This window comes from Stegostoma tigrinum, chromosome 13 (genome assembly GCF_030684315.1).
Source record: "Stegostoma tigrinum isolate sSteTig4 chromosome 13, sSteTig4.hap1, whole genome shotgun sequence".
Classification (NCBI taxonomy): Eukaryota; Metazoa; Chordata; class Chondrichthyes; order Orectolobiformes; family Stegostomatidae; genus Stegostoma; species Stegostoma tigrinum.
Genome location: NC_081366.1, coordinates 16,489,984 through 16,517,255, shown reverse-complemented (window position 1 = coordinate 16,517,255; position 27,272 = coordinate 16,489,984). Strand labels below are relative to the sequence as shown.

The window sequence follows — 27,272 nt, the reverse complement described above, 5'->3', positions numbered from 1 at the left end:
ATACCTTCCTCCAGATCATTTATGTCTATTACAAACAGTGGTCCCAACACAGATCCCTGTGGAACACCCTTCCACTGCAGCTGTCTGTCTCCCGTTGACCAGCCAGTTCTCTATCTATCTAGCTAGTACACCCCTGGACCCGATGTGACTTTACTTTCTCCATCGGCCTATCATGGGGAACATTATCAAATGCCTTGCTAAAGTCCATGCATATAACAGCCACAACCCTTCCCTCATCTATCAACTTGGTCACTTCCTCAAAGAATTTTATCAAGTTGGTAAGACGCGACCTTCCCTGCACAAAACCATGCTGCCTATCACTAATAAGCCCATTTTCTTCCAAATGTAAATAGATCCTTTCCCTCAGTATCTTCTCCAGCAGCTTCCCCACCACTGACGTCGGGTTCGCATAGATATTAAATTCCCTGGTAAGGGAATGGAGGATGCTGGTTACATGAATTTGCTGACTGCATGAGGAGCACGTTGGAATTTTCATCCTTTTCCAGTCTTTCACACATTTCCATTTTCTGTTTCAAAGTCACAGCAACACATTTTTGAATTTGTTCTTGTGTGGGACAAAACAGATTTGGACATAATATGATCACAAATTCAATTATATAATGGTGACTATATGAGGGAGGATGATGGGCAGTGCTGCTAGTGGCAGCTGGATGAACTACTGCACTGTGGATGAATGCACTTCAGAACTTGGGGCATCTGGTTCAAACAGACAGTTTTGAAGAAACTTTACGCAAATAGTAAATTTCTTTGAATTCACAACTACTTCCATCTATAGGTATCATCAAAAAACTTCATATTTTTATCACTTTTTTTTGACAAGAAAGCAAATTATATTACATATAAAACATATATATCAATTTTATTTAACAATAGTTGAAAATTCAGACTATTAACTCCCAGTAGGGGACATAGTAAATTAGGAAAATAGTAAACTTTCTTTTAACCTACGACCACTTCCATCTGGAAGGACAAGGGCAGCAGACAAATGAGAACACCATCACCCCCCAAGTTCCCCTCCAAGCCACTCACCGTCCTGACTTGGAAATGTGTCGCCATCCCTTCACCTTCACTTGATCAAAATCCTGGAATTCCCTCCCTAATGGTATTGTGGCTGAACTTCACACAATAGGTAGGCTATGGTTCAAGAAGACAGTTCGCTACCACCTTCTCAAGGGCAACTAGGGACTGGCAATAAATGCTGGTCAATTACCAACACCCACATCCTACAAATAAATAAAATATATCTGCTGGTTGCAGATCAAGCTTAGAGAACACCGCAGAACCTCAGCAGATCGGGCAGTGTCTTTGGGGAGACAACAGTCCTGAAGAGTCATACTAGACTTGAAATATTAAGTTTGCTTTCTCTCCACATGCTGCAAAATCTGCTGTGTTTTTCCAGCATTCTTTGTGTTTGTTAGTGTTTTTGCTTTTGTTGGTTGCTGGGTACTGGAAAACAGAATTTACTGTAGTTGATACATTCTGTAAGTAGAACAATTGGTGAAAATAACAGAGGACCAGCATCTCAAATCCCAGTCTAGAGCCACTGTTTACCAGCAGCACTAATCCCTGCACACCAGTATGCGTCAGAAACTTGGACAACCTCAAAGCACAAGAGAAGTGCCCACAGCAAAGGGTTGGCATAGTGACTCAGTGGTTAGCACTGCTGCCACACACCTCTGGGAACCTGGGTTCAATTTCAGCCTTGGGTGACTCTCTGGGTGGAGTTTGTATGTTTATCCTTGTGTCTCCGTGCGTTCTGCTGGGTGCTGTGGATTCCTCCCCCAGTCCAAAAATGTGCAGTTTAGATAGATTGGCAATGCTAAATTGTCTTTTTGTCCAGGGATGTGTAGGCTAGGTAGATTACTCATGGTAAATGTGGGGTTGTGGGTTATGGGGTTATGTCGGGGACTGGGTTTGTGTGGGATGCTCTTCAGAGGATTGCTGCAAACTTGGTAGACCGTACGGTCTCTTTTTGCATTGTAGAGATTCTATGATTCTTGTTCTGGACTTCCTGGCCACTGAAGATCCAGAAAGGATCCGTGGTTGTTATAGTAGTCAAATATCTCCACCATACACTGTAAAACGGGAGACACGTGAACATGCAAACTAGTGAATTAAACAGGAGTAGGTCATTAGGCCCCTTGAGCCTGAGCCACCATTCAGTAAGGTCATGGCTAATTGATGGTGACCTCAAATCTATTTTCCTGTCTATCCCTATAATCTTTTATCCTCTTACTTAGCAAGAATCTACCATCTCTACATTAAAAATATTCGAAGACTCTGCTTCCACCTTTTGTGAAGAAAGTTCTAATGGCTCAAGGCCCTCGAAGAGGAAAAAAAAAGCTTAATTTCTACTTTGAATGTGTGACCACCTCAAATTTTTTTAAACAGGCACCACCAGTTCTAGCTTCTCCCAAAAACGGGAATACCATCTCTACATCTACTCCATCAAGATCCCACAATATCTTACATGTTGGATGGATTGAGGCTGGGTGAAAGTGGTGTGCAGGCACTACGTTTTAGAAGAACTGTCCCACCTTCAAATATACCAGTGGGGTCTGTAAAATAGAGGCCATGATTATTATTTAAAATAGAAAGGATATGGTTCCATAAAATGTTTATTATACCATGGAGCTCCACAGGGGTCAGTGTTGTGACCACAATATTCATGTTATACATTAAAGATCTGGACAAAGGAATTGAGGGCATTGTTGCTAAGTTTGCAGATGACACAAAGATAGGTGGAAGGGCTGGTAGTGTTAACAAAACGCTCATTCAAATCTTTGCCAGTATTCCAACCTGCACCAAGTTTCACCCATCGCCGTGCTTGGTTACTACTTTGGCTGTGGTCCAGAAACACTCCAGCAGTAAAATTCACAAGATAACAAAGTGTGGAGCTGGATGAACACAGCAGGCCAAGCAGCATCTCAGGAGCACAAAAGCTGACATTTCGGGCCTAGACCCTTCATCCATGTTTGTGCAGTTGTTAAAAAGCCCAATTGTGCAATCTTGTTTGCTTGCAAGTCATAGTCGTCACTTCATCCTGATGAAGGGTCTAGGCCCGAAACGTCAGCTTTTGTGCTCCTGAGATGCTGCTTGGCCTGCTGTGTTCATCCAGCTCCACACTTTGTTATCTTGGATTCTCCAGCATCTGCAGTTCCCGTTATCTCTGATTAAAATTCACAAGCCTGGTTTTCAAACCCCTTTGTGCTGGGCCCTGATTTTCTCAGCAAAGTCCTCACCCTCAAATGCTCCAAAAATTCTGCATTTCCCCAACCCCGGGCTCATCCGCAATCCTCTCTCCTTGTGTCACAGCGTGAGTAGCTGTCTTCACTAGTCTGGATCTGATGCTCTGCGGTTCTTGTCTAAGACTTTCTGCTTCATCACCTCTCTCCTTTAGACTCTAATTGAAGCCTGCATCATTGACCAAGATTTTAATAATCCATCCAAATGTTCTTCGGTTTGATGTCAATTTTGGGCTTGTAAAGCTGTGAAACGTGGATATTTTCCTATGATAAATGGGCTGAATTGGTGTAGTTTCTATTGTTGTTGCACAGGGTCCATGAATTCATTCCGTTGCATAGAAATTTTCAGACACCAGGAGCAGCACTGAAGTACCTGCAAGAGCACATGTACAGGAACATGTTTGTGCAGTTGTTAAAAAGCCCAATTGTGCAATCTTGTTTGCTTGCAAGTCATAGTCGTCACTTCACATTTTTGATTGTTAACCTCCCCTGATGTTAATGTAAGGTCTGTGCAAGCCAGCAAATAAATCACTTTTGTGGGTGGGCTATCTTACATGTGGAAAGAGGTAATGGCCCACGGCATTCAATGCTATCATCAGCATTTATATAGATTATGAGAAACAACAGCTGCTTTAGTTTATATAGTGTTTTTAATGGTAGAACAGATCTCAAAGTATTCTACAATGGCATCAGGAGGAATGGATGCCAAAAGTGGGAACACCCTACCTTACAGCAACCTTAGAGCACCTTCGCCACAGAATCCACTTTGTACTGTGTTCATCAGAGTTCAGAAGAATAAGAGAGGGATATCATAGAAACCTATTCTAACTGCCAACTGAACATCTACGTTCACCTTAACGGAATCCTGAACTCAGGTTCCTAAGGACCATTGAGCTTTAGATTTCTGAAGCCTTTCCCCATTTAGAAAATAGTCTATGATACTATTCTTCTCACCACCAAAGTGCATAACTTCACACCTTCCCATGTTGTCTTCCACCAGCCACTTCATTACCTACTCTGCCCTCCTGTCCAAACTCTTATGCAGTTTTCCTTCCTTCCTCAACACGACCATTCCTTTCTCCGATCTTTGTATCATTTGCAAACTTAGCAACAATGCCCTCAATTCCTTTTTCTGGATAACTAATGCATAATGTGGATAGTTGTGGTCCCAACACTGATTCCTGTGAAGATCCGCCAGTCACCTGCCGCCATTCTGACAAAGAGCCCTTTATCCTCCCTTTCTACCTCTGCCAGCCAATCCGCTATCCATGCCAGCACCTTGCCTCTAACACCATGGGCTGTAGTCTTATGTAGCAGCCTCCTGCGCAGCACCTTGTAAAAGACCTTCTGCAAATCCAAATAGATCATGTTCACTTGTTCATTACCTTTTCAAATAATTCCCATAAATTTGTCAGGCATGACCTCCCCTTGATAAAGCCATGCTGTCTCAGCTGTAGTTTACTATGTGCTTCCAACTATTCCACAATGGGAAAATATAGAGTAATTCACGACAGCAGAAGGAAGAAAAATAGTAGAGTATTATTTAAACAGAGAATGTCTGCAGCATGTCAAAGGCCTTCTGAAAATCTCAATAGATCATATCCACTGGCTGTCCTTTGCCCAACTTGCTGTTTACCTCCTCAAAGAAATCTAACAGGTTTGTCAGGCAAGATATCCTCCTGATGAAGCCATACTGATTCAGTCCTTTTTTACTATGCACTTCCAAGTATCTGCAATCTCGTCCCTAATAATGGACTGTAACATTTCACTAATGACCAAGGTCAGGCTAACCAGCCTATAGTTTTCTGTCATCTGCCTCCCTCTCTTCTTAAACAGAATGATGAAGGGTCTAGGCCCGAAACGTCAGCTTTTGTGCTCCTGAGATGCTGCTTGGCCTGCTGTGTTCGTCCAGCTCCAAACTTTGCTATCTTGGATTCTCCAGCATCTGCAATTCCCATTATCTCTGTTATATTAGCCAGTTTCCAGTCCTCTGGACCGCACCTGACTCTAGTGATTCTTGAAAGATCACCACCAATGCCTGCACAATGTCCTCAGCTATCTCCTTCAAAACCCTGGGGTATAGTCCACCCAGTCGGGGTGATTTATCTGCCTACAGATCTTCCAGCTTCCCCAACACCTTCTCCTTTGGTGCTGAGATTTGGTGGGAATGCAAACAATGGCATCTAATGGACATGCAGGCTGAGAGGTCAGCTAGCAGATCACTTGGTTACATCGGTTATGGGAAACTGCCTCTAAGCCACAATGCATCTGTTTGTATTATAGTACTGCTGCCAAAGAAAGCAAAGACATTATTTCCCTGGACAATGAAGTTCAGCCTCATTTCAGTATACAATGTGCTGAGGTAAAAGCCTTTCAATGAACAGCTTGTTTTCATTCACTCATGCACCATCAATTCCTACCTTTTTATATTCTAACAGATGTGACAAATGGCGCATTAGCTAACACCTTGCATATCCTGATGAAAGTATTTTTTATTTCACGATCACCAGTCGTTTTCTGATCTTTAAATCATTGTTCATTAAATCCAGGCAATTATCTCTGAGTGAGCATTAGCCATTTTGCTGCTGGTTCAGGTCTGAACTGGAGCAACGAGAGATTGCCTTTCAAGCAAACAAAACATTATCCAGATTAAATAAAAGCAAAATGCTATGAATGTTGGAAATCTAAAATAAAAACAGAAAATGCAGGAGAAACTCAGCAGGTCTGGCAGCATCTGTGGAGGTAGGAGCAGTTAACATTTTAAATTCAAAGAACAAAGAAAAATACAGCGCAGGAACAGGCCCTTCAGTCTTCCAAGCCCGCACTGACACATTTTGCCCTTCCATGCTAAAACTGTCTTCACTTCCAGGATCCATATCCCTCCATCCGAATATATTCGTCCAGGTGTTTCTTGAATGCTGCTACTGTATCTGCTTCCTCCACCTCCTCTGGGAGTGCATTCCAAGCACTGTTTTTACCTTTGTATGAAAAAACTGCCTCGCACATCTTTTTTAAACTTCTGCCCTCGCAGTTTGAACTTGTGTGCCCTAGCAACTCACCCCTCCACCCTGGGAAAAAGGCTCAGACTTTCCATTCTATTCATGCCATTCACAATCTATTAGGTCACCCCTCAACCTCCTGCATTCCAGTGAAACCAAACCCAATCGATCGAACCTTTCTTAATAGCTACAATATCCCCCATACCCGGCAATATCCTGCTAAACTGTTTCTGTACCCTCTCCAAGGTGCCCACATCCTTCTGATAGTGTGGTGACCAAAACTGTATGCATTATCCCAAGTGTGGCCTAACTAAAGTTCTGTAAAGCTGCAGCTTAACTTGCCTATCCTTACATTAAATGCCTCTTCCAGTGAAGGCAAGCATACTATGGGCCTTTTTCACAACCTTATCAACCTATGTACTGTGTGCCTAGTACACATTCCAAGCAGAATAGAGTAACATCGCTTCATCGGAGGCACCACTGATGATGTCACCTAGCATGGTGATGAAACGTCTGAACAAAAAACAAGCCAGCTCAGTGATGAAGTCAACAACGTCATCAACAAACCGAGCTACAGGTCTTTGCCAAAACGTTAAACTTATGGAAGTTGAACTTATGTAGCACCTTTCCCCACAGCAAGACCTGTCGAAGCAAAGTAGTCATTTTGAATTGTAGTCACTGTGAAATGTAAAAAATACAGCATGCAATTTGTGCAATTCAAGCTTCTATAAACAGTAATGTAATAATTGCTCGCCAGCCTGTTTGAGTGAAAAGCATTACTCAGGACACCAGACAAGTTCCTTGGCTGTTCATCAGATCAGAGAAAAGGCAGATAGGATACTGATTATGGATAGAGATAATGGGAACTGCAGATGCTGGAGAATCCAAGATAACAAAGTGTGGAGCTGAATGAACACAGCAGGCCAAACAGCATCTCAGGAGCACAAAAGCTGATGTTTCGGGCTGAGACCCTTCATCAGAGAGGGGGATGGGGAGAGGGTTCTGGAATAAATAGGGAGAGAGGGGGAGACGGACCGAAGATGGAGAGAAAAGAAGATAGGTGGAGAGGAGAGTGCAGGTAGGGAGGGGATAGGTCAGTCCAGGGAAGACGGACAGGTCAAGGAGGTGGGATGAGGTTAGTAGGTAGGAAATGGAGGTGCAGCTTGAAGTGGGAGGAAGGGATGGGTGAGAGGAAGAACAGGTTAGGGAGGCGGAGACAGGCTGGGCTGGTTTTGGGATGCAGTGGGGGGAGGGGACGAGCTGGGCTGGGCTCCTCCTGGACACCACCCGCAGGCCTACCTCCCTCCCTCGACCTCTTCATCTCGAACTGCTGTCGAGACATTAACCGCCTCAACCTCTCCACCCCTCTCACCCACTCCAACCTCTCCCCCACAGAACCGGCAGCCCTCCACTCCCTCCGCTCCAATCCCAACCTCACCATCAAACCCGCAGACAAGGGAGGCGCAGTGGTAGTATGGCGCACTGACCTCTACATCGCTGAGGCCCAACGCCGACTCTCTGACACCTCGTCCTACCACCCCCTTGATCATGACACCACTCCCGAGCACCAAACCATCATCTCCATTACCATCCATGACCTCATCACCTCAGGTGACCTCCCACCTACAGCCTCCAACCTCCTTGTTCCCCAAACCCGCACGGCCCGTTTCTATCTCCTTCCCAAAATCCACAAACCTGCCTGCCCTGGTCGACCCATTGTCTCAGCCTGCTCCTGCCCCACCAAACACATCTCCACCTATCTGGACTCCATTTTCTCCCCTTTGGCCCAGGAACTCCCCACCTACGTCCATGACACCACCCACGCCCTCCACCTCCTCCAGAACTTCCAATTCCCTGGCCCCCAACACCTCATTTTCACCATGGACGTCCAGTCCCTATACACCTGTATTCCTCATGCAGATGGCCTCAAGGCCCTCCGCTTCTTCCTGTCCCGCAGGCCCGACCAGTCCCCCTCCACCGACACCCTCATCTGCCTAGCCGAACTCGTCCTCACCCTCAACATCTTCTCTTTCGATTCCTCCCGCTTTCTACAGACAAAGGGGGTGGCCATGTGTACCCGAATGGGCCCAAGCTATGCCTGCCTCTTTGTACGTTATGTGGAACAGTCCCTCTTCCGCGCCTACACAGGCCCCAAACCCCACCTCTTCCTCCGTTACATTGATGACTGTATCGGTGCCGCCTCTTGCTCCCCAGAGGAACTCGAACAGTTCATCCACTTCACCAACACCTTCCACCCTAACCTTCAGTTCACCTGGGCCATCTCCAGCACATCCCTCACCTTTCTGGACCTCTCAGTCTCCATCTCAGGCAACCAGCTTGTAACTGATGTCCATGTCAAGCCCACCGACTCCCACAGCTACCTAGAATACACCTCCCAGCCACCCTTCTGCAAAAATTCCATCTGCTATTCCCAATTTCTCCGCCTCTGCCGCATCTGCTCCCAGGATGAGGCATTCCACTCCCGCACATCCCAGATGTCCCAGTTCTTCAAGGACCGCAACTTTCCCCCCGCAGTGGTCGAGAACGCCCTTGACCGCGTCTCCCACATTTCCCGCAACACATCCCTCACACCCCGCCCCTGCCACAACTGCCCCAAGAGGATCCCCCTCGTTCTCACACACCACCCCACCAACCTCCAGATACAACGCATAATCCTCTGACACTTCCGCCATCTACAATCCGACCCCACCACCCAAGACATTTTTCCATCCCCACCCTTGTCTGCCTACCGGAGAGACCACTCTCTCCATGACTCCCGTGTTCGCTCCACACTGCCCTCCAACCCCACCACACCCGGCACCTTCCCCTGCAACCGCAGGAAGTGCTACACTTGCCCCCACACCTCCTCCCTCACCCCCATCCCAGGCCCCAAGATGACTTTCCATATTAAGCAGATGTTCACCTGCATATCTGCCAATGTGGTCTATTGTATCCATTGTACCCGGTGTGGCTACCTCTACATTGGGGAAACCAAGCGGAGGCTTGGGGACCGCTTTGCAGAACACCTCCGCTCGGTTCACAATAAACAACTGCACCTCCCAGTCGCGAACCATTTTAACTCCCCCTCCCATTCTTTAGATGACATGTCCATCATAGGCCTCCTGCAGTGCCACAATGATGCCACCCGAAGGTTGCAGGAACAGCAACTCATATTCCGCTTGGGAACCCTGCAGCCCAATGGTATCAATGTGGATTTCACAAGCTTCAAAATCTCCCTTTTCCCCACCGCATCCCAAAACCAGCCCAGTTCGTCCCCTCCCCCCAGTGCATCTCAAAACCAGCCCAGCCTGTCTCCGCCTCCCTAACCTGTTCTTCCTCTCACCCATCCCTTCCTCCCACCTCTAGCCACACCTCCATTTCCTACCTACTAACCTCATCTCACCTCCTTGACCTGTCCATCTTCCCTGTACTGACCTATCCCCTCCCTACCTCCCCACCTATACTCTCCTCTCCACCTATCTTCTTTTCTCTCCATCTTCAGTCCGCCTCCCCCTCTCTTCCTATTTATTCCAGAACCTTCCCCCCATCCCCCTCTCTCATGAAGGGTCTCGGACCGAAACGTCAGCTTTTGTGCTTCTGAGATGCTGCTTGGCCTGCTGTGTTCATCCAGCTTCACACTTTGTTATCTGGGATACTGTTATGCAGTGATGACAAGGTGTAGAGCTGGATGAACACAGCAGGCCAAGCAGCATCAGAGGAGCAGGAAAGCTGACATTTCAGGTCTAGACTCTTCTCCAGCATCAGCAGTTTCTACTATCTCTGAACAAATTATACAGTCTACAACATGCTGTAATCTTTAGAGAGAGGATGAACCCATAACTTTTGACTTAGAAAGAGAAGATTGCTGTCACTGAGCCAGACTTTACGTGATGAGTCAAATTTAAAGTGGGAAGAAATCATTAATAAAGATATATCAGCCTCAGTCTTGAAACTTAAAGCACGCACAGAATTTTAGGTTCCCGATTACTAACACATCAGGTTAAAAACTGCTTCCTAGTTCCACTCTTAAATAGTCGACCATTAATTTTAAGATTATGTTCCCACTCAGTGCTGAACCTGCTCCACAAGAGGAAATTGATTTTGTACGAACTCATTGAATCCTTTTAACATTCTAAATATGTCAGTTACTCAAGTCTCCAATTGTCCATGCTCAAGGATAGAGGTAAGTTTCATCAGCTTGTCCTCATATATGAGTCCTTTAGCACCGAGCTTCACTGTATTCTCCCCAAGGACAGCATTTCTTTCCTGAGGAGTTTGGTCCATTGCTGACTGCAGTTTTCCTCATGCTTGAAAATTAGCACAAAATAAAAACATCATGCGCTCAATGTGGACGCTTTCCTCCACTTCAGTTTCGAGCCTGGCCCGCCTACTGTGAGCAAATAAAAAAGAAAAAAATGAATTTGTACTGTGCTTGATAGTCAGGGAGATACTTTTTGAACTACAATTACTTTATAATATCGGGAGCGTGGCAACCCAATGGCACACAGCAAGCTCCCTGATAGGAATGCCTCGATAATTTCTAGATAATCTTTATTTTTGCTGTGTTGATATAGTTTTGGTCTGGGATTTCTCACATCCACTTAAGCCAGCAGAAAAGAGCCAAGTTTAATATCTCCTCTGAGTGCAGAATTCCCTCAGTACTGCTTTGGAGTGTCAACATTTATTTTTGTTTTTGAACCCTGTGACTCAAAGGTAAGAGTGTACCCAACACCAGGATATAATGCATCATGAGATCATGTTTTCATGCCCATTCAGTGAACCAGTCTGTGGGAGTATAAATGGTTTGAGCAGAGCATGCAGACTATTCTCAGAAAGAGCAGAACAAAGGAAAAGATTATCATTAAAACAGCTTCATTTGAATAAATTCTAAGAATCATCAGAGGAGCAATTTGACCAATTAGCATGATGGGTTTATTCATCAGATTGCTAACAGGAAGCCACTATTTGCTGGAGATTTTTTTTCAAGTGAGACATTCCTTCCGGACGCCTTTGAACCTTAGAGGGGCCTGGGCTTAACAAGTACCTGCAGACATAAGAAATGAACTGGAAAGTAAGGGAGTGGAAGCCCTGCAGCAAAAACGCTATGCAGAGGGTAGGTGGATATTCTAAGTTGTTCTGTGATGGGTTTTCGATTTGTATAGAATGCATTTCGTCATGGAGCAAAGCTGGCAATGTGTTGGTTGTGTTGGAGTATGTTTTAGCTTAATTTGAGATTCAAATCCAAAAAGGAATTCAGGAGAAATGTTTATTCGGGAGACATATTAGAATGTGGAAATTGCTACCACAAGCAGTGACTGAGGCAATTATAGATGCATTTTAAGGACAGCTAGATAAACATGAGAGAAAAAAGGCATAGCGTGATATGTTGCATGACAGGTTGAGATGAAGAGGATCATAACAATGTCATAGACCAATTGGGCTGAAAGGATCATTTCTGGCTTTACTTTTTGTAGCTCTCTGCAATATTACTAATGTTAAAGGCAATGTACCAATGAAGTTGCTAGTACATATTGGCTTTTCTTTTAAAAGAAAGTCTAATTGCCCATTTTGGGGGGCACATGTTTTCACGAGCACTTGCAGTGTCAAAGGCATAAATGACCATTCTTTGTGTACAGCCATGAGTTTTAACAGAATTTGTACCTGCAACAGAATCCAAATCCCATTGTTGTCTGACAGCAATGTACAGTAAGTGGTGGAGCATTGTACCTGAGACAGGAATCCCAGTGATTTCTTTGCTTTGACGTTGGGGGTGGGGTGGGTAGTGTAGACTATTATGATTGCCTCAACTAGATTAGATTAGATTAGATTTCCTACAGCGTGGAAACAGGCCCTTCAGCCCAACAAGTCCACACTGCCCCTTGAAGCATCCCACCCAGACCCATCCCCCCATAACCCACACACCCCTGAACACTACAGGCAATTTAGCATGGCCGATCCACCTAGCCTGCACATCTTTGGACTGTGGGAGGAAACCGGAGCACCCGGACGGAACCCACGCAGACATGGGGAGAATGTGCAAACTCCACACAGACAGTCGCCCAAGGCTGGAATCGAACCCGGGTCCCTGGCGCTGTGAGGCTGCAGTGCTAACCACTGAGCCACCGTGCCACTCCAAGTACTGCCTTGGGCTGAGATAAACTAAAGCACAGATCAGAAATTAAAAGTGTGACCCCCTCCTTTAACATTTAGTTGCACATGACTGTAAATAATAAATATTTTTAAATCACCTTTGTTTCTGCCAAAATAAAACAAAATCGTATACTATCATGAGTGAGAAGCAGAATAACTGGTTTTGAGTCAGTTCTGGAGAATATAAATTTGAACCAAAGGATCTGATTTCTTAGATAGCAGGAACCGCAGATGCTGGAGAATCTGAGATAACAAGGTGTAGAGCTGCATGAACACAGCAGGCCAAGCAGCATCATGGGAACTAGAAAGCTGACGTTTCGGGCCTAGAAAGAGGCCATTCAGCCTGTTAAATCTGTTCTGATTCTTTCCTCACCATCTTTCTATACCCCTGCACACTGCTCCTTTTCAGATAATAATCCAGTAGGGGCAGCACGGTGGCTCAGTGGTTAGCACTGCAGCCTCACAGCACCAGGGACCTGGGTTCAATTCCAGCCTCAGGCAACTGTCTGTGCAGAGTTTGCACATTCTTCCTGTGTTTGCATGGGTTTCCTCCCACAGTCCAAAGATGTGCAGACTAGGTGGATCAGCAATGTTAAATTGCCCACAGTGTTCAGGGGTGTCTGGGTTATCGGGGGGGGATGGGTCTGGGTGGGATGCTTCAAGGGGTGGTGTGGCCTTGTTGGGCTGAAGGGCCTGTTTCCACACTGTAGGGAATCTAATCTAAGTGTTTGTGCAAGTTTAACACAAATGCTTTGCTTTTATGTTTCATACACCTATTAATAAAACCCAAGATGTTATACACTTAATTAACTATGCTGTGAACCTGAACTACCACTTTCAATGATTTATTCATAGATGCACCCAGATCGCTCTGCTTTTGCACCCATTTGGAATTCTCTCTTTATTTTGTATTATTTGTTCACGTTCTTTCTACTAAAGCAGATCATTTAACCTTGTCTGCATCATATGGCATTGTTGAAAATGTGTTGAGTAGAATAGATCAGAGAGAACCCATAGGTGTGTTGCATTTAGATTTTCAGGTGCCTTTTGATAAAGCCCCTCATAAGAGGCTAAGGGGAATGTTATTGCACAGGAAAGGGGATTACACGTTTGCATGGATCAAGAATCAGTTGACAGGACATGGAGAGTGGGAATAAATGGGTCTTTTTCCAAGTGGTAGGCAAGGATCAGTACTTGGTCCCTATGAATGACCTGAAAGACAGAACCAAATGCACTACTATCAGATTTGCTGATGACACAAAAGTGGGTGGGACTGTGAGTTGTGTGGAGGCAGCAAGGAGGCTTCAAGGTGATTTAGAAAAGTTGAGTGAGTGGACAAACACATTGTAGATGCAATGCAGTGTCGTTAAACATGAATTTGTACAATTTGGTGTAAAAAAAAGGAAGGAAGAGTGTTATTTAAATAATGATTATATTGAGAAGTTTGAATGCACAAAGGGATGTCGGTGTCCTTGTACATTAGTCAGTGAAAGCAGATGAGCAGGTGTGGCTAACAATTAGAAAGGCAAATGATATATTGCCTTTCATTGCAAGAAGATTTGAGCTCAGAAGTCAGGATGTCTTATTGCAGTTATATAGGCCCTTATTGAGACTACATCTGGAATAAAGCATGCCATTTCCTTACCAAAGAAAGGATACAGTTACCAGAGAGGGAGCACAGTGGAAGTTCACCACGCTGATACCAGTGATAGCAAGTCTGTCCTATGAGGAGAGATAGGTTTGACTGGACATGTAATGACTAGAGTTGAGAAAGATGAGAGGGAATCTGCCTTATATGGAAAATATTCTAACAGAGCTGGACAGATTTGATGTAGGAAGGATGATTTCCCAGGTTGGGACGTCTAGGACTAGGACAGACAATCATAGGATTCGGGTAGACTGTTTAGAATTGACATGGGGAAAAGCATTTTCACAGAACGCTGTGGAGGCCAAGTTGCTGAATACATTCAATAAACAGATAAATTTCTTTTTTTGATTTTAAAGTATCCAATAGTGTGAGGAGGAGGTGGGAATATGGCATTGAGAAAGGGAATCAGCCATGACCCTGTTGAATGACAGAACAGGCTTGAAGGGCTGAATGGCCAACTCCTGCTCCTAATTTCTGTATTTCTATTTTATCTGTCAGTAGTCAATTGAAAACTGAAACATGTACAAATGTAAAATTTTGTTTTCAAATTGAAAAACTATTCAACAGCAGTTATTTGTATTATAATCCTCATCTTTTATTCTCAATTCTTCTCCACTTCCCTTTTCTCCTAAATGAAACACAAATCTTTACAGAGAAAAGAATGGAAAAAAAGTAGATTATAAGAAAGCTTTTGAAAACATTTTGTTTGAAGATATCCCCAGTAATTGTTAACACAATGCTAGCATTGACAATGAATAAGTAAAATAAATGATTTTTCACAACCTTTATAGATGTTGTTTAGAAAAAAAATTGAATCAAGGAATTCCAAATCAGTTAACACTTTGGGGTGTTACATGGGCCTTGAATCAAACTAAAATGAATGAACTGACTTCCAGTGGAAGATAAGCCCTGTGCCCGAAGCACACAGTTACCCTGCAGCTAAATAAGGGTGGCATCGTGGCTCAGTGGTTAGCAGCACTGCCTTGTAGTGCCAGGGACCTGGGTTCAAATCCAGCCTCCAGCAACTGTCTGTGTGGAGTTTGCACATTCTCCCTGTGTCTGCATGTGTTCCCTCTGGGTGGTGTGCCTTCTTCCCATAGTCCAAAGTTGTACAGGTTAGGTGGATTGCCCATGCTAAATTGCTCATTGTGTTCAGGCATGTGTAGATTAGGTGGGTTACAAGGCTATGGGTCTGGGTGGGATGCTCTGAGAGTCAGTATTGACTTGTTGGGCCAAAGGGCCTGTTTCCACACTGTAGGGGCTTTTTAAAATAAAATGCTATTTTTCAGATCTCAATGATGGCCACCTAAAACAGGCATTAGAACCATTAATTACTGTAGTGATTGGAACCATGGCTAGCTGGATCTCATTGACTACAAGACCCTTCATTGGGATTGTTGTCCTGGGGCAGTCAGGGAGCCTTGGCTGACAGATATAAACAGGAGATTCAGAAGGGCTCCTTAATCTAGAGATTAGCTTTGAGCTGGAAAATGACAGCCCATGCGCAGTGCCCATGTAAATAAAAGGTGACTTGGTGATGGTATACCAGCCTCCGTGCAGTTATTTCAAATTCCAGGAGCCTAATGCCTCCATTAGGCTTCTTTCAGAAAATAGATTGTAGTGAGTGTGGCAGGAGTTGGAGCTAGCCGAGGTCAGCATTTTGCAGGTTCTGTGAATTAAAAAACAATCTGCTTGTGGAGACAGAACCACCTTCTCCGCAGCCGCCCACAACCCCAAAATATCAATGCCTACCCTTTATGTCACACCATTTCACTTGTTCCAACATACTCTATGGTTCTGGGAAGCAAGGCATAAGGCCTAGTAACCATTCTTCTTTAACACATCTACTGTCTTTGAAGATATGGCAAGTACTGTCAGCTCTTAAGAGGTAAAATGTTAACAAGGCCTGAAACCCAATTTTGGCCATTCCCAAGCCTTGGGGTTGGGGCCTGAATTGCCCTCCAGCACCACAAATATATCCGTGACAAATCTCTATCCATTGCTGCTTAAGGAGCAGAAGAAATAGAAATATATCAAAGTTTTGCTAAGGTGCCTTCTAATCCTAATATTTAAACAAAATATTGAACAGCCACTATTGGAGTTGGAGACAGAAAATATCTTAAAAGTTGTGTAAATTTTAATTCAGCATAGAAATTGCATAATTATCCCCTCATATTTTCAGCCAATACATTTTCCTTATCTCTCAGAGTTAGGAATAAGATACTACTGTGCTCCTTCAAAGACAACAAATACTGAGATGCCAACGTCCCACAAATGAATGTACAAAAACAAATCATTTGACCTTATACAAGGTTATAAAATCATGAGGGGCACAGACAGGTGAATAGTCAAGGTCTTTTTCCAAGGGCAGGGGAGTCCAAAACTAGAAGGTATAGGCTTAAGGAGAGAGGGGTAGGATTTAAAAGGGAATAGGGGCCATTTTTTTCACACAGAGAGTGGTGTGTATATAGAATGAACTGCCAGAGGAAGCGGTGGAGGCTGGTACAATTGCAATAGTTAAAAGGTATCATGATGGGCATATGAATAGGAAAGGTTTAGAGAGATATGGGCCAAAAGGGACGAGATTAATTTAGGATATCTAGTCAACGTGGACGAGTTGGACTGAAGGGTTTGTTTCCATGCTGTCTACCTCTATAATCCATCACTCTATTTAGAACTATGTCATAATTCCTTCACTGTCACTTGGTCTAAATCCTGGAGTTCCTTCCCTAACAGCACTTTAGATATCTCTACATCATACAATCGACAAGAGGCTTGGGAAGGTGGCTTACCATCATCTTGTCAGGGACAGCTATCGATGGACAATAATTACCGACCAGTCAGCAATGTCCATATCTCATGCAAAAACATGAACAAAAAATATGTGCTGTAGATGTGTTATGTATTGTTCAACCTATGAGTTGAAACTTATCAGATATTAATTTTTTTGTTATTGTTATTAAGCAAAGCGAACTGGCAGCTATCTCGTTCAGAGATATCCAATTCTTTCACATTGAGGAGGTGGTTACACTTCAGTCTTCTTTCAGGTCCTGATGAGAAAGTTTCAGACAGAAAAGGCAATGAACGAGTGAGATATTTTATCTTCCTATTAATCAAATCAACAAAAAAATGTGCACTTTTAAGCATGTACGCACAGGCTTATTCCTTCCACAGGTTAGCAAAAGCAAGCCAATAAAGTTTCCGATATATTCCATTCTCTTCCATTCCCTCCCTCCGCGGAGAGTTAGTCACTACCTGTAGCCTGTCTGCCATACGTCTTTCCCAGAACATCTTCTCTGACTCCAAATCTTCTTCCTCATCTCTGCAGCACAGACTTCCTGGTTGTACTTCAGGCAATCACCTAAAGCACTTTGCTTGGAAAAAATGGAGGGACATAGGAATTCTTAGGAGTAAATTGATGAGCACTTGGAACCTCCAGCGTCAATCATTCAATAAAATCATGGCTGATGTGATTGTGGTCTCAAACCCGCTTTCCAGTCAGCACCCATAGCATTGACTACCTCGTTCATCCAAGGTATAGTGCAGCCTTGAATGAATTCAACAACCATAATTTCTGATGGAAAGTAAATTCCACACATTACTAACCCATCACCACATTAGACTGACATGTCAAATGGATTAAAACATAATATTCAGCCAATGCTTAATAATACAGCAACTATCTAAGGACCTGCTCACCAAAAACACAGGCGTATACAGGCATTAGATCTTCAGACACATTTCTTGAAATTCAATGTGTAGTAAAGACTGAAGTTTACAACGGCATGTGATCCACCAGGCTATATCCCTGTAGTTAGATTTGCAGAGCTTGAAAAGTGACATAAACACTTTAAAGCAAAATTTAGTAAAAGTGTTGGATTTCTCTCCTTTTTGAAATGCTACTGTACATTGGCATCACGACGATGCTCTTTCCCCAGAGAAATCCTCTTTTCTCTTTAATCTGGTATGTCTATATCATACTATTTTAAGCAACCTTATATCAGCTGTCCTGCATAGTTTACATGTAACGTTAGTTTTGTTTAGTGCTGATAGAAATAACGTGACATCTTTCAAAATGAAATATCGGATTTTTAGATCATGTGCAGTTATTAATCGCTTGTTATTCCACTATTTTTTTAAGCCTTGAGGTAGTCTGCAGCATTCCAGCAGTCTCTATGTGCAGTACCCCCTCTTAGGGCAGAACACTCCTTGTCACAAAATGCCAGACTCTCCAGAATGAAGTGCACATTTTTTTCAATGAATTTAGCATGTAAAGCCGATGATTTTAACCTGCAATCCTCACCCAGTCTCACTTTAAAATTCCTGTCATTGTACAAAATTCAGCCCATTAACTTATATTGTACAGAAATTTGAATTTTTTTACTGAAACCATAAGGCTAAAAGACATAAGACACTGGAACTGAAATTAGCCCATTCTGCCCATCGAGTCTGCACTGTCATTCAATCATGGCTGAAACAGGTGAGGCTAAGTTATATTGGTTGAATATTTCAGTGGAAGGCCTGGTCCGCTTTGGTGACTGGAACTTATTAATTTAATAATAAGTTTAAAACAATTTAACAATAAATAATGCATCCAGAGACAGTATCATTACACCACCATCTCACTGTGTGTGAGTGCTGACAGGTCACATAATTGTAGTGGACATCACCATCAAGCAAAAAACTGCATTCAGCTACATGAAGCAAAAAGCTCACATTTTGAAAGTACCTCTTATAACCTCAAAATGCTTTGTAGCCAAAGGACATCTGAAGTGCAGTTTCTGTCTTTCACCCAGCAATGGTGAGACTGATTGCAGTGTACCCCAATAAGCATGGAGGTATTTTAATGAAGTTGCAGATGTAGTTTCAAAATTAACCTGTTTGGATACATTACAACACATCTCCAGCACAACAGGGACATGAACCTAGACCTTGCAGCTCAGAGGTCTGGATGCCAAAACTACCCAGTGACTACCTACAGCAACACAGATAGGTGCTTATATCTGGAATCTTGGTATTTTTAGCCAACCTTTTCAGATATGTTATGACACACCCCTGGAGCAAGTGGGACTGAAAGTGGGTCTTTTGGCTCAGAGACAGGGACATTACCACTATATCACAAGAACCTTCACATCTGGAATCTTCAGACAACTAAATAATCATCTTGGTATTTGAGACACCTGGAACCAGCTATCCTATTTCAAAGCCCTGTCCCAATTTAATAAGGTTTTTCTTCATCTGGGGTAATGCTGGTTTTTGATCACGTGTGGATTTCTTGTTGGTCAGAAAAACATTAAAGCAAAGCTGATTTCCACCCCTGGTAATGTTGTACAGCCATGAAGGCCATGACTAAGAAACATAGGCTGGCCATAATTATAACTGAAGGAGAGCTGGGTTGCAACGTGTACCCAGGCCCTATAAGGAACGAAGCAAGTGATAGATCCCTCCCTGCAACAAAGGGAGTTTCATAAATAAGATTTATTAGAATGGTAAATAATTTTCAGGAATTAATAGCCATCCAATTCCATCTTAGATGATTGGCCATCTTTAAATTAGATGTCCTGAAATTTTGAAGAGTGCTTAGAACATATTTATTGCATTCCACTTCTGATTATATGTGGTCAGATTAGTTTTAGAGATGAGGTGTCAACCTGGTTACGCTACAATGTTAAGCTGCAACACTGGGCTACTTGCATTCCAATCATTGTAAGCAACATGCAGTAGTCAAAACTAAGCAATGCAAAATGAATTAAGCAGATCTAATCTTTGCAGCCCCGTCACATCCAGCCCTGAATGGTGGTGGAGAATTAAACAGTCAGTGGAGGAGGAGGTTCCACAATATTCCCATCCTCAATGATGGGGGAGCCCATTATAGTAGTGCAAAGAGACCAAGCTAAAGCATTTGCAATCTTCTTCAGCCGTTAATGTTGAGTGGATGAGTGGTGGTCTCCTCCTGAGGTCACCAGCCTCACAGATGCCGCACTCTACTCAATTTGTTTCAATCTATGTTAAATCATGAATTGGCTGAATACACTGTCAACCTTTCAGTAATAGCAATGAAGACTTTTGATTCAGAATTAGTCAATTCTTTAGTTAAGCTATCCAGAACTGTTGCAGCATTAGTAGCCAATTGAAAATGTGGAAAGTTGTCCTGGTATATCCTGTACACACAAAGCAGGAAAAGCCAATGCCAATTACTGGCCCATGATTTGACTCTCAGTCAACATCAAAGTGATAGAAGGTGTCATCAACCGTGCTACCAAATGGCACTACTCAAAAATGACATGCTCACTGATGCTCAGTCTGGGCTTTACCAGGGTCACTCAGTTCCTGATCTCATTACAATCTTCGTCCAAATATAGACTGAAGAGCTGAATTCAAGACAGAAAGTAAGGCTTACAGCCCTTAACATCAAAACATATCTGACTGAGTGTGGCATCAAGAAGCCCGAGCAAAACTGGGGTCAATGAGAGGAGAATGCAAAACCAGAATTCATAGAATCATAGAATTCCTACAATGTGGAAACAGGCCATTAGGCCCAACAAGCCCCCTCCACCCCTCCAAAAAGCATCCCACCCAGACCCATTCCCCTACCCCTGCATTTTCCCATGTCTAACCGACCTTACCTAAACATCCCTGGGCACTATGGGAAATTTGGCATGGCCGATCCACCTAATCAGCACATCTTTGGACTGTGGGAGGAAACCGGATTGCCCAGAGGAAACGCACATAGACACAGGGCGAATGTACTGACTCCACACAGACAGTCACCCAAGGGTGGAATTTCAATCCGTTTTATTAAACATGCAAGGCCAATGGCAGAAGACAGGTAAGCTGCTTCATGTAAAGTGCTCCTTCAGGGGCCTTGCTAATTAAATGGTGTGCACTAAGACTAACCTATTCACTGCATGGTGCTCATCAGGATTTTCGGGTGGGCTTGTAGACTGATGACTGGAAATCCTATCAGCCTCCTACGGATTTGCAAATCAGCGTCAAATGTTGCAGTTAAGCCCGATAACTACAATTTTAGGAGGCACCCATTTCCTACAGTGACACCTCAGCAGTTACCAGGGAGTGCTAACAGTGGGCTGAAAGACAATTGGGAGATGTAGCAGTGGATGTTGTGCCTTCAAATCTTTTAAATATATTTGCTGCAGTTGGCTCCTCACGCATGATACATGCGGTCCCAGTGCTTTGGTTCATTATATCCATGATGCTCAACTTAACCAGGTATTGCCACAGGTTTATTCACAAATGACCATCCTGCAGGATTTCCCATCTCCAGGTCAGCTAGCTGCTTATTAAGGAGCACATATTGTGATAGCAGCTCACCGATTATATTATAGTGTGGGCCCAGGGGCAAAACTCCTACCAGAGTCTGCACTGCCTCTTCTGGACATCCCTTCTTTGGGCATTACTACTGACCAGCCAAAGAATAGAACGATTCTGCATTTCTAACTTTTTTGGAGATTTTACTTTCCAGTTCTAGACTTAATTTTATAAAATTTTCATTACACCCTTATCTGCTTAAAAGCTCATCCCTAAGTAGACTCTGTGAAATGTGAGTGCCTAATCCTGCCCTGGCACTTGCAACAACAAATTTTGAAATTATCCTTGACTCTCCTACACTCTAAAATCTGTAGACTGCAATTGTAAGGAATCAACTAATTGCAGACCACGGGAAAACACGGGGCAGCCTTAGTTCTTAAATGCACTGCTTAAATAACTTGTCAGTTGGAATGTGAACAAAGAGTGCATAAAATTTTCATGAGAATAGTTCCAAGGATGAGGAACTTCAGTTATGCAGGTAGATCAGAGCAGCTGGAACTGCTCTTCTCAAAAAAAAGTTGACAGTAAATTTAATAGAGATATTCAAAATCCTGTGAGATCTTGACAGAGAAATTGTTCTCGTTTGTGAGAAAGCTTGAGAATTGGAAGGCACAGATTTAAAATGAATTGGTAAAGAAACAATGGGGTCAGGAGGAAAAAAAAATTTTCAGTTTATGATCTGGAATATGCTGCGAGTTTGTGGTAGAGACAGTTTCAGTCAGCATTCAAGAGGGAATTGGATTATTATCTGAAAAGGAAGTGTGCGCAGGGCCACCAGGGGAAGACGTGAGCTGCTTCATGTAAAATGCTCCTTCAGGGGGCTGGCATGGATGTGATGGGCCAAATGAGCTTCTGTGCACCATTGCACAGGTTGAATTTTGCTGAAAATTAGCTGTTGATTTCCTTGAGCTGAAAAGGACATCAACATTGTGATTCCTTGATGCTGATTACAACCACGTATACACTTGATGGATTTCCTAAGACTGAATAGTAGGAAGCCTCAATGACACTAACATACCAAGATGTCCAGATTCAACTAGAGTTGAAGACAAGCCTTGAAATTTAAAATAGGAGTGCAGAGTTTTGTTTTTACATATATTGGTTTTGTATTATTGAGATCCTATGGTCGTTGTGGCAGCTAATCACTTTCAATGTTCTTCTCACAGATTACAAGAAGAAAGCCAATGCAATGAACCATGGCAGCCAAACGTTTACCACTTGTAGCAGTTTTGGTAATGATTGGCATTTCAGAAGAGACTCTAGAGAAACCACACACCTCACTATTCCAATTTACCCACCATGTTTACAATGCGACCATCTATGAAAACTCCTCCCCTAAGACCTATATCGAGAGCAGTGTAAAAATGGGTATTTGGATCACAGAGCTTACTGAGAACATCAAGTACAAAATTGTTTCTGGAGACAACCTGAATGTGTTCAAAGCAGAGGAATACGTGGTGGGTGACTTCTGCTTTTTACGCATAAGGACTAGAAGTTCCAACATGGCAGTTTTGAACAGAGAAATAAAGGATCATTATCTGCTGACAGTTCAGGCATCTGACAGAACATTCCAACATGGTGTATGGACCAAGGTCATGATTCAGATCCTGGATAAAAATGACTTGCGACCTCTGTTTTCATCACTGTCATACCGTGCTTCCATAACTGAGGATATACCAATGAGATCCAGTGTGGCCAGAGTCTCTGCAACAGATGCTGACATCGGAAGCAATGCGGCATTTTATTATGCTTTCAAAGACAGGACTGACGTGTTTGCCATTCATCCCAGTAATGGTGTTGTCATACTGGCACAAAGCCTGAATTATACAACCCTAAACCAATATAACCTGGAAATCTTGGCAGTGGATCGCATGATGAAGCTTTCTGGAGGCAATGGAGTTGGCAGTGTGGCAAAACTGTCTGTCAGTGTGAAACCGGCTAGCATAAAAGTGCCAGGAATTCTGTCAATATGTTTCACCCGTCCTGGAACTGATTACAATGCAACATATGCCATCATCACAGCAGAGGAAGGAGTAGATGCTATTGACATTGTGCATGGCGATTCCACACACCATTTCAGTGTTGCACCATTCTACCAAGGCAGTAGGGAGTTCAAACTAATATACATCAGAGAGTCAAACTGGGCTAACAATTCCCTTGGCTATAACTTGTCTCTGCAAGCCAAAGATAAGAGCAACCCGACTAACTATTCACCAATAAAAGTCATTCATGTACCAGCAAAGTGGTCTGAAACCTTGAGGTTTGAACAAGATCTTTATAAGGTTAGATTGTATGAGTATGTACCACCAAATAGTCCTGTTGTAATGGTAAAATCTCAACCTAAACTTCCAAATCAGGCATATTCTTTGGAACATAATCATGTCAGTGCAAAATTTAGAATAAATCCTCAAACTGGTCTCATTACCACTGCTACTGCAATGGCTTACTTGGACCAATCACATTTTGAATTGAAAGTAAAGACCAGTATTGGCCAAATCTCAACCAATATCGTTATTGATCTCATTGATACCAATAATAATGCTCCAGAGTTCAGAGCATCTTCATACCAAGGGAGTATTGATGAAAATGCTGAAATTGGAACAAGTATCTTAACGGTCAATGCAACGGACAAAGACCAAGGTGAAAATGGCTTTGTGACATACAGCATTGCCAACATAACTCCTATCCCCTTCAGTATTCATCCATTTACAGGAACCATCATGACATCTGACAAGCTGGATTATGAGCTCATGCAGCGAGTGTACCACCTACGAGTTTGGGCCTCAGACTGGGGATCACCCTATCGCTATGAAGTGGAAGTCCCAGTTACAATTTACTTGAAGAATCTGAATGACAATGAACCACTGTTTGAGAAGAACAATTGCCATGGCAATGTATCAAGGAATCTCACCGTTGGTCACCTCATTACCACCATCTCAGCCGTAGATGCAGATGAGCTACAAGGGATCAGATACAAGATTTTATCTGGTAATGAACTGGATTCCTTTGATCTCAACCCAATTTCTGGTACACTAACTTTGAAGCACTCCTTTTTTAACAGTCCTGCCAATCAAGTCTTGGCTTTCAATCTTAAAATCACAGCCACAGATGGAAAGAACTATGCATCCACTATGGATGTTAATCTCACCATTACAGATAGCATGAATATGGTCAGTATGCATTGCAAAGACACTGGAGCAATTAAAAAGCTAGCAGAGACCCTTTTGCTTTCTGTTAAACCACATCATCAGCCCCATGAAGAAGACTCATTTTCGTACAGCCACATTGTCAATGCCCACTCTCCACAATTTGATGTTCATTTTCCAAGCTCCATTGACGTAATTGAGAACATTCCAGTGAACTCAACCATCTTGAATATTCATGCCATTGATCCCGACTCTGGTTTCAATGGCAAATTGCTCTACGTGATCTCAGATGGGAATGAAGACAGCTGCTTTGTTGTAGAGATGGAGACTGGTGAGCTGAAAGTTGCGCTACCCTTAGATTATGAAATAACAAAACTTTATACTTTAAACATTACAGTTTATGATCTTGGAAAACCTCAGAAATTCTCTTGGAGGCTGTTGACTGTGCATGTGTTAGATGCAAATGATAATAGACCAGTATTCTTGCAGGATATCTACTCAGCAAAACTACCTGAAAATGTGGAGATTGGAGCTTCAATAGTCCAGGTGAAGGCGAAAGATAAAGATCTGGGAGAAAATGCAGAAATAAGATATTCACTATTGACTGATACCAAAACATTTTCAATTGACAAAACTTCAGGTATAGTATATGTCACTGGCAAATTAGATCGAGAGCTGCAGCCAATACATATTTTGAGAATCGAAGCCCGTGATCAGCCTCAACGAGAGCCCCAGCTATTCTCAATTGTTGATCTGACAATAGTGTTAGAAGATGTAAATGATAATCCACCTCAGTTTGTCCCACCCTCCTACAGAGTGAGAGTTCCTGAAGACATTCCAGTTGGAACTGTCATAGTGTGGCTTGACGCCTATGATCCAGATCTAGGAGCAGGAGGGGAAGTGTACTACAGCCTAATTACAACAGGAGAAAATGCATTCAGGATTGACAGGCAAGCAGGAGCAATCCGTACGAATAAACCATTAGACTTTGAAAGTCGGAATATTTATAATCTAACAGCTCATGCTGTTGATGATGGAAAACCATACTCCCTGAGCTCCACTTGTTATGTGGAAATCGCAGTGACTGATGTCAATGAAAACCTGCATCAACCCCACTTCTCCTCCTTTGTGTTCAAAAGCTCTGTCAGTGAAGGAGTGCCTGTGGGAACCTCGGTGATCACAGTCACTGCTCAGGATGAAGATGAAGGAGCAGATGGTGCAATTCGATATTCAATCAAGGGGGGATCTGGTCTTGAAGTCTTCACCATTAATGAAAAAACAGGTAAGGACATGAACTGACATTTGGATGAGTGTCATATTGTTTTGATTTCACACAACTCTCGAAAAATGTGAACATTAAGTGCTTTTGAATGAAAACTGAGCCTCTTTAAATCATTTCATCCAAAATATAACAGCACTGTACAAGGCAATCCCCTGTAACAAACTAGAATGAAAGGAGGCTATTCAGCTCATTAAGGAAGGTGCTGGCTGTCCACAAAGCAATTGAATAGGTTTTATTCTCCTGCTGCCTCCCAAAAACCCAACTAATTTCTGTCAATATTTCACCCAATTTCCTTTTGCAACAATATCCTTATATAAAACAATATTTGGGCCATAATCATCACTGCCTTCTGGCCAGTAGGAATGTTGCCCTCAAACCACACTTGGAATATTGTGTTCAGTTCTGGTCACGCTATTATAGGAAAGATGTGGAGGCTTTGGAGAGGGTGCAAAGGAGGTTTACCAGGATGCTGCCCGGACTGGAGGGCTTGTCTTACAATGAGAGGTTGACTGAGCTCGGACTTTTCTCTCTGGAGAGAAGGAGGAAGAGAGGTGACCTGATCGAGGTGTACTAGGTAATGAGAGGCATGGATAGAGTCGATAGCCAGAGACTTTTCCCCAGGGCAGGACTGACTGCCACGAGGGGTCATAGTTTTAAGGTGTTAGGAGGAAGGTATAGAGGAGACGTCAGAGGGAGGAGGTTCTTCACCCAGAGAGTTGTGAGCGCATGGAATAGTTTACCAGTGGTGGTCGTGGAAGCGGAGTCATTAGTGACATTTAAGCGACTGCTGGACATGCACATGAATTGAAGGGAATGTAGGTTAGGTTATTTTATTTTTGGATTAGGATTATTCCACAGCACAACATCGTGGACCGAAGGACCTGTAGTGTGCTGTACTTTTCTATGTTCTATGTTCAAACCATAGGAATAATTGAACAGTAGAAATTGCAAATTTACTAAGTATGTTTTAATGAAAATTGCATTACTATCTAAAAAGGTAAGTAAGCGCCACGATCTGGCAATGTAAGAAATCTGTTTGGTTCTGAATGTAGGTATGGATAGATTTTCAATACCACCCTTTTTGTGAAGAAGTATTTCCTGATATCGCTCCTCAGAGCTCAGACTCTGATTTTAATGTTATGTTCCTTTCTGTCCAGTCAGTTGAAAAGTTTCCCACTATCTATCCTAAGAGTTTGTTTCAAAACAGAATAAAATATTCATCAAATTACTCAATCTTTGATGTTACAGAGAATAAAATCCTAATTTGTGTCAAATTCTTTATAATCTAATATTTAGAGACTTGGATAACAATCTGGTGCATTTCTTCCAAGATGAACTTGTCTTTCCTTCTGATTTCTTGCAATTGTACTGTTCTCTAGTTATGAAAGCCAACAATCCATTAGCTTTTTTGGCTATATGTTTTTCACTGGATTACTAAGTTCTAGCGATTTG

At 42.9% G+C, this 27,272-nt stretch overlaps 1 protein-coding gene across 3 annotated transcripts in view; it reads left to right on the top strand.

Annotated features, from left to right (window-relative positions):
• LOC125458297 (protocadherin Fat 1-like) overlaps window positions 1–27,272 on the top strand; it is a 154,830-nt gene that overhangs the window by 35,640 nt on the left and 91,918 nt on the right. For all 3 annotated transcript variants that reach the window (XR_007248803.2, XM_048543473.2, XM_048543474.2), the window contains one exon: window positions 22,559–25,820. Coding sequence is in view for 2 of the 3 variants with exons in the window: in XM_048543473.2 (XP_048399430.2) it covers window positions 22,589–25,820 (3,232 nt within the window). In the remaining variant the exon portion in view is untranslated. The remainder of the gene's footprint in view (window positions 1–22,558; window positions 25,821–27,272) is intronic.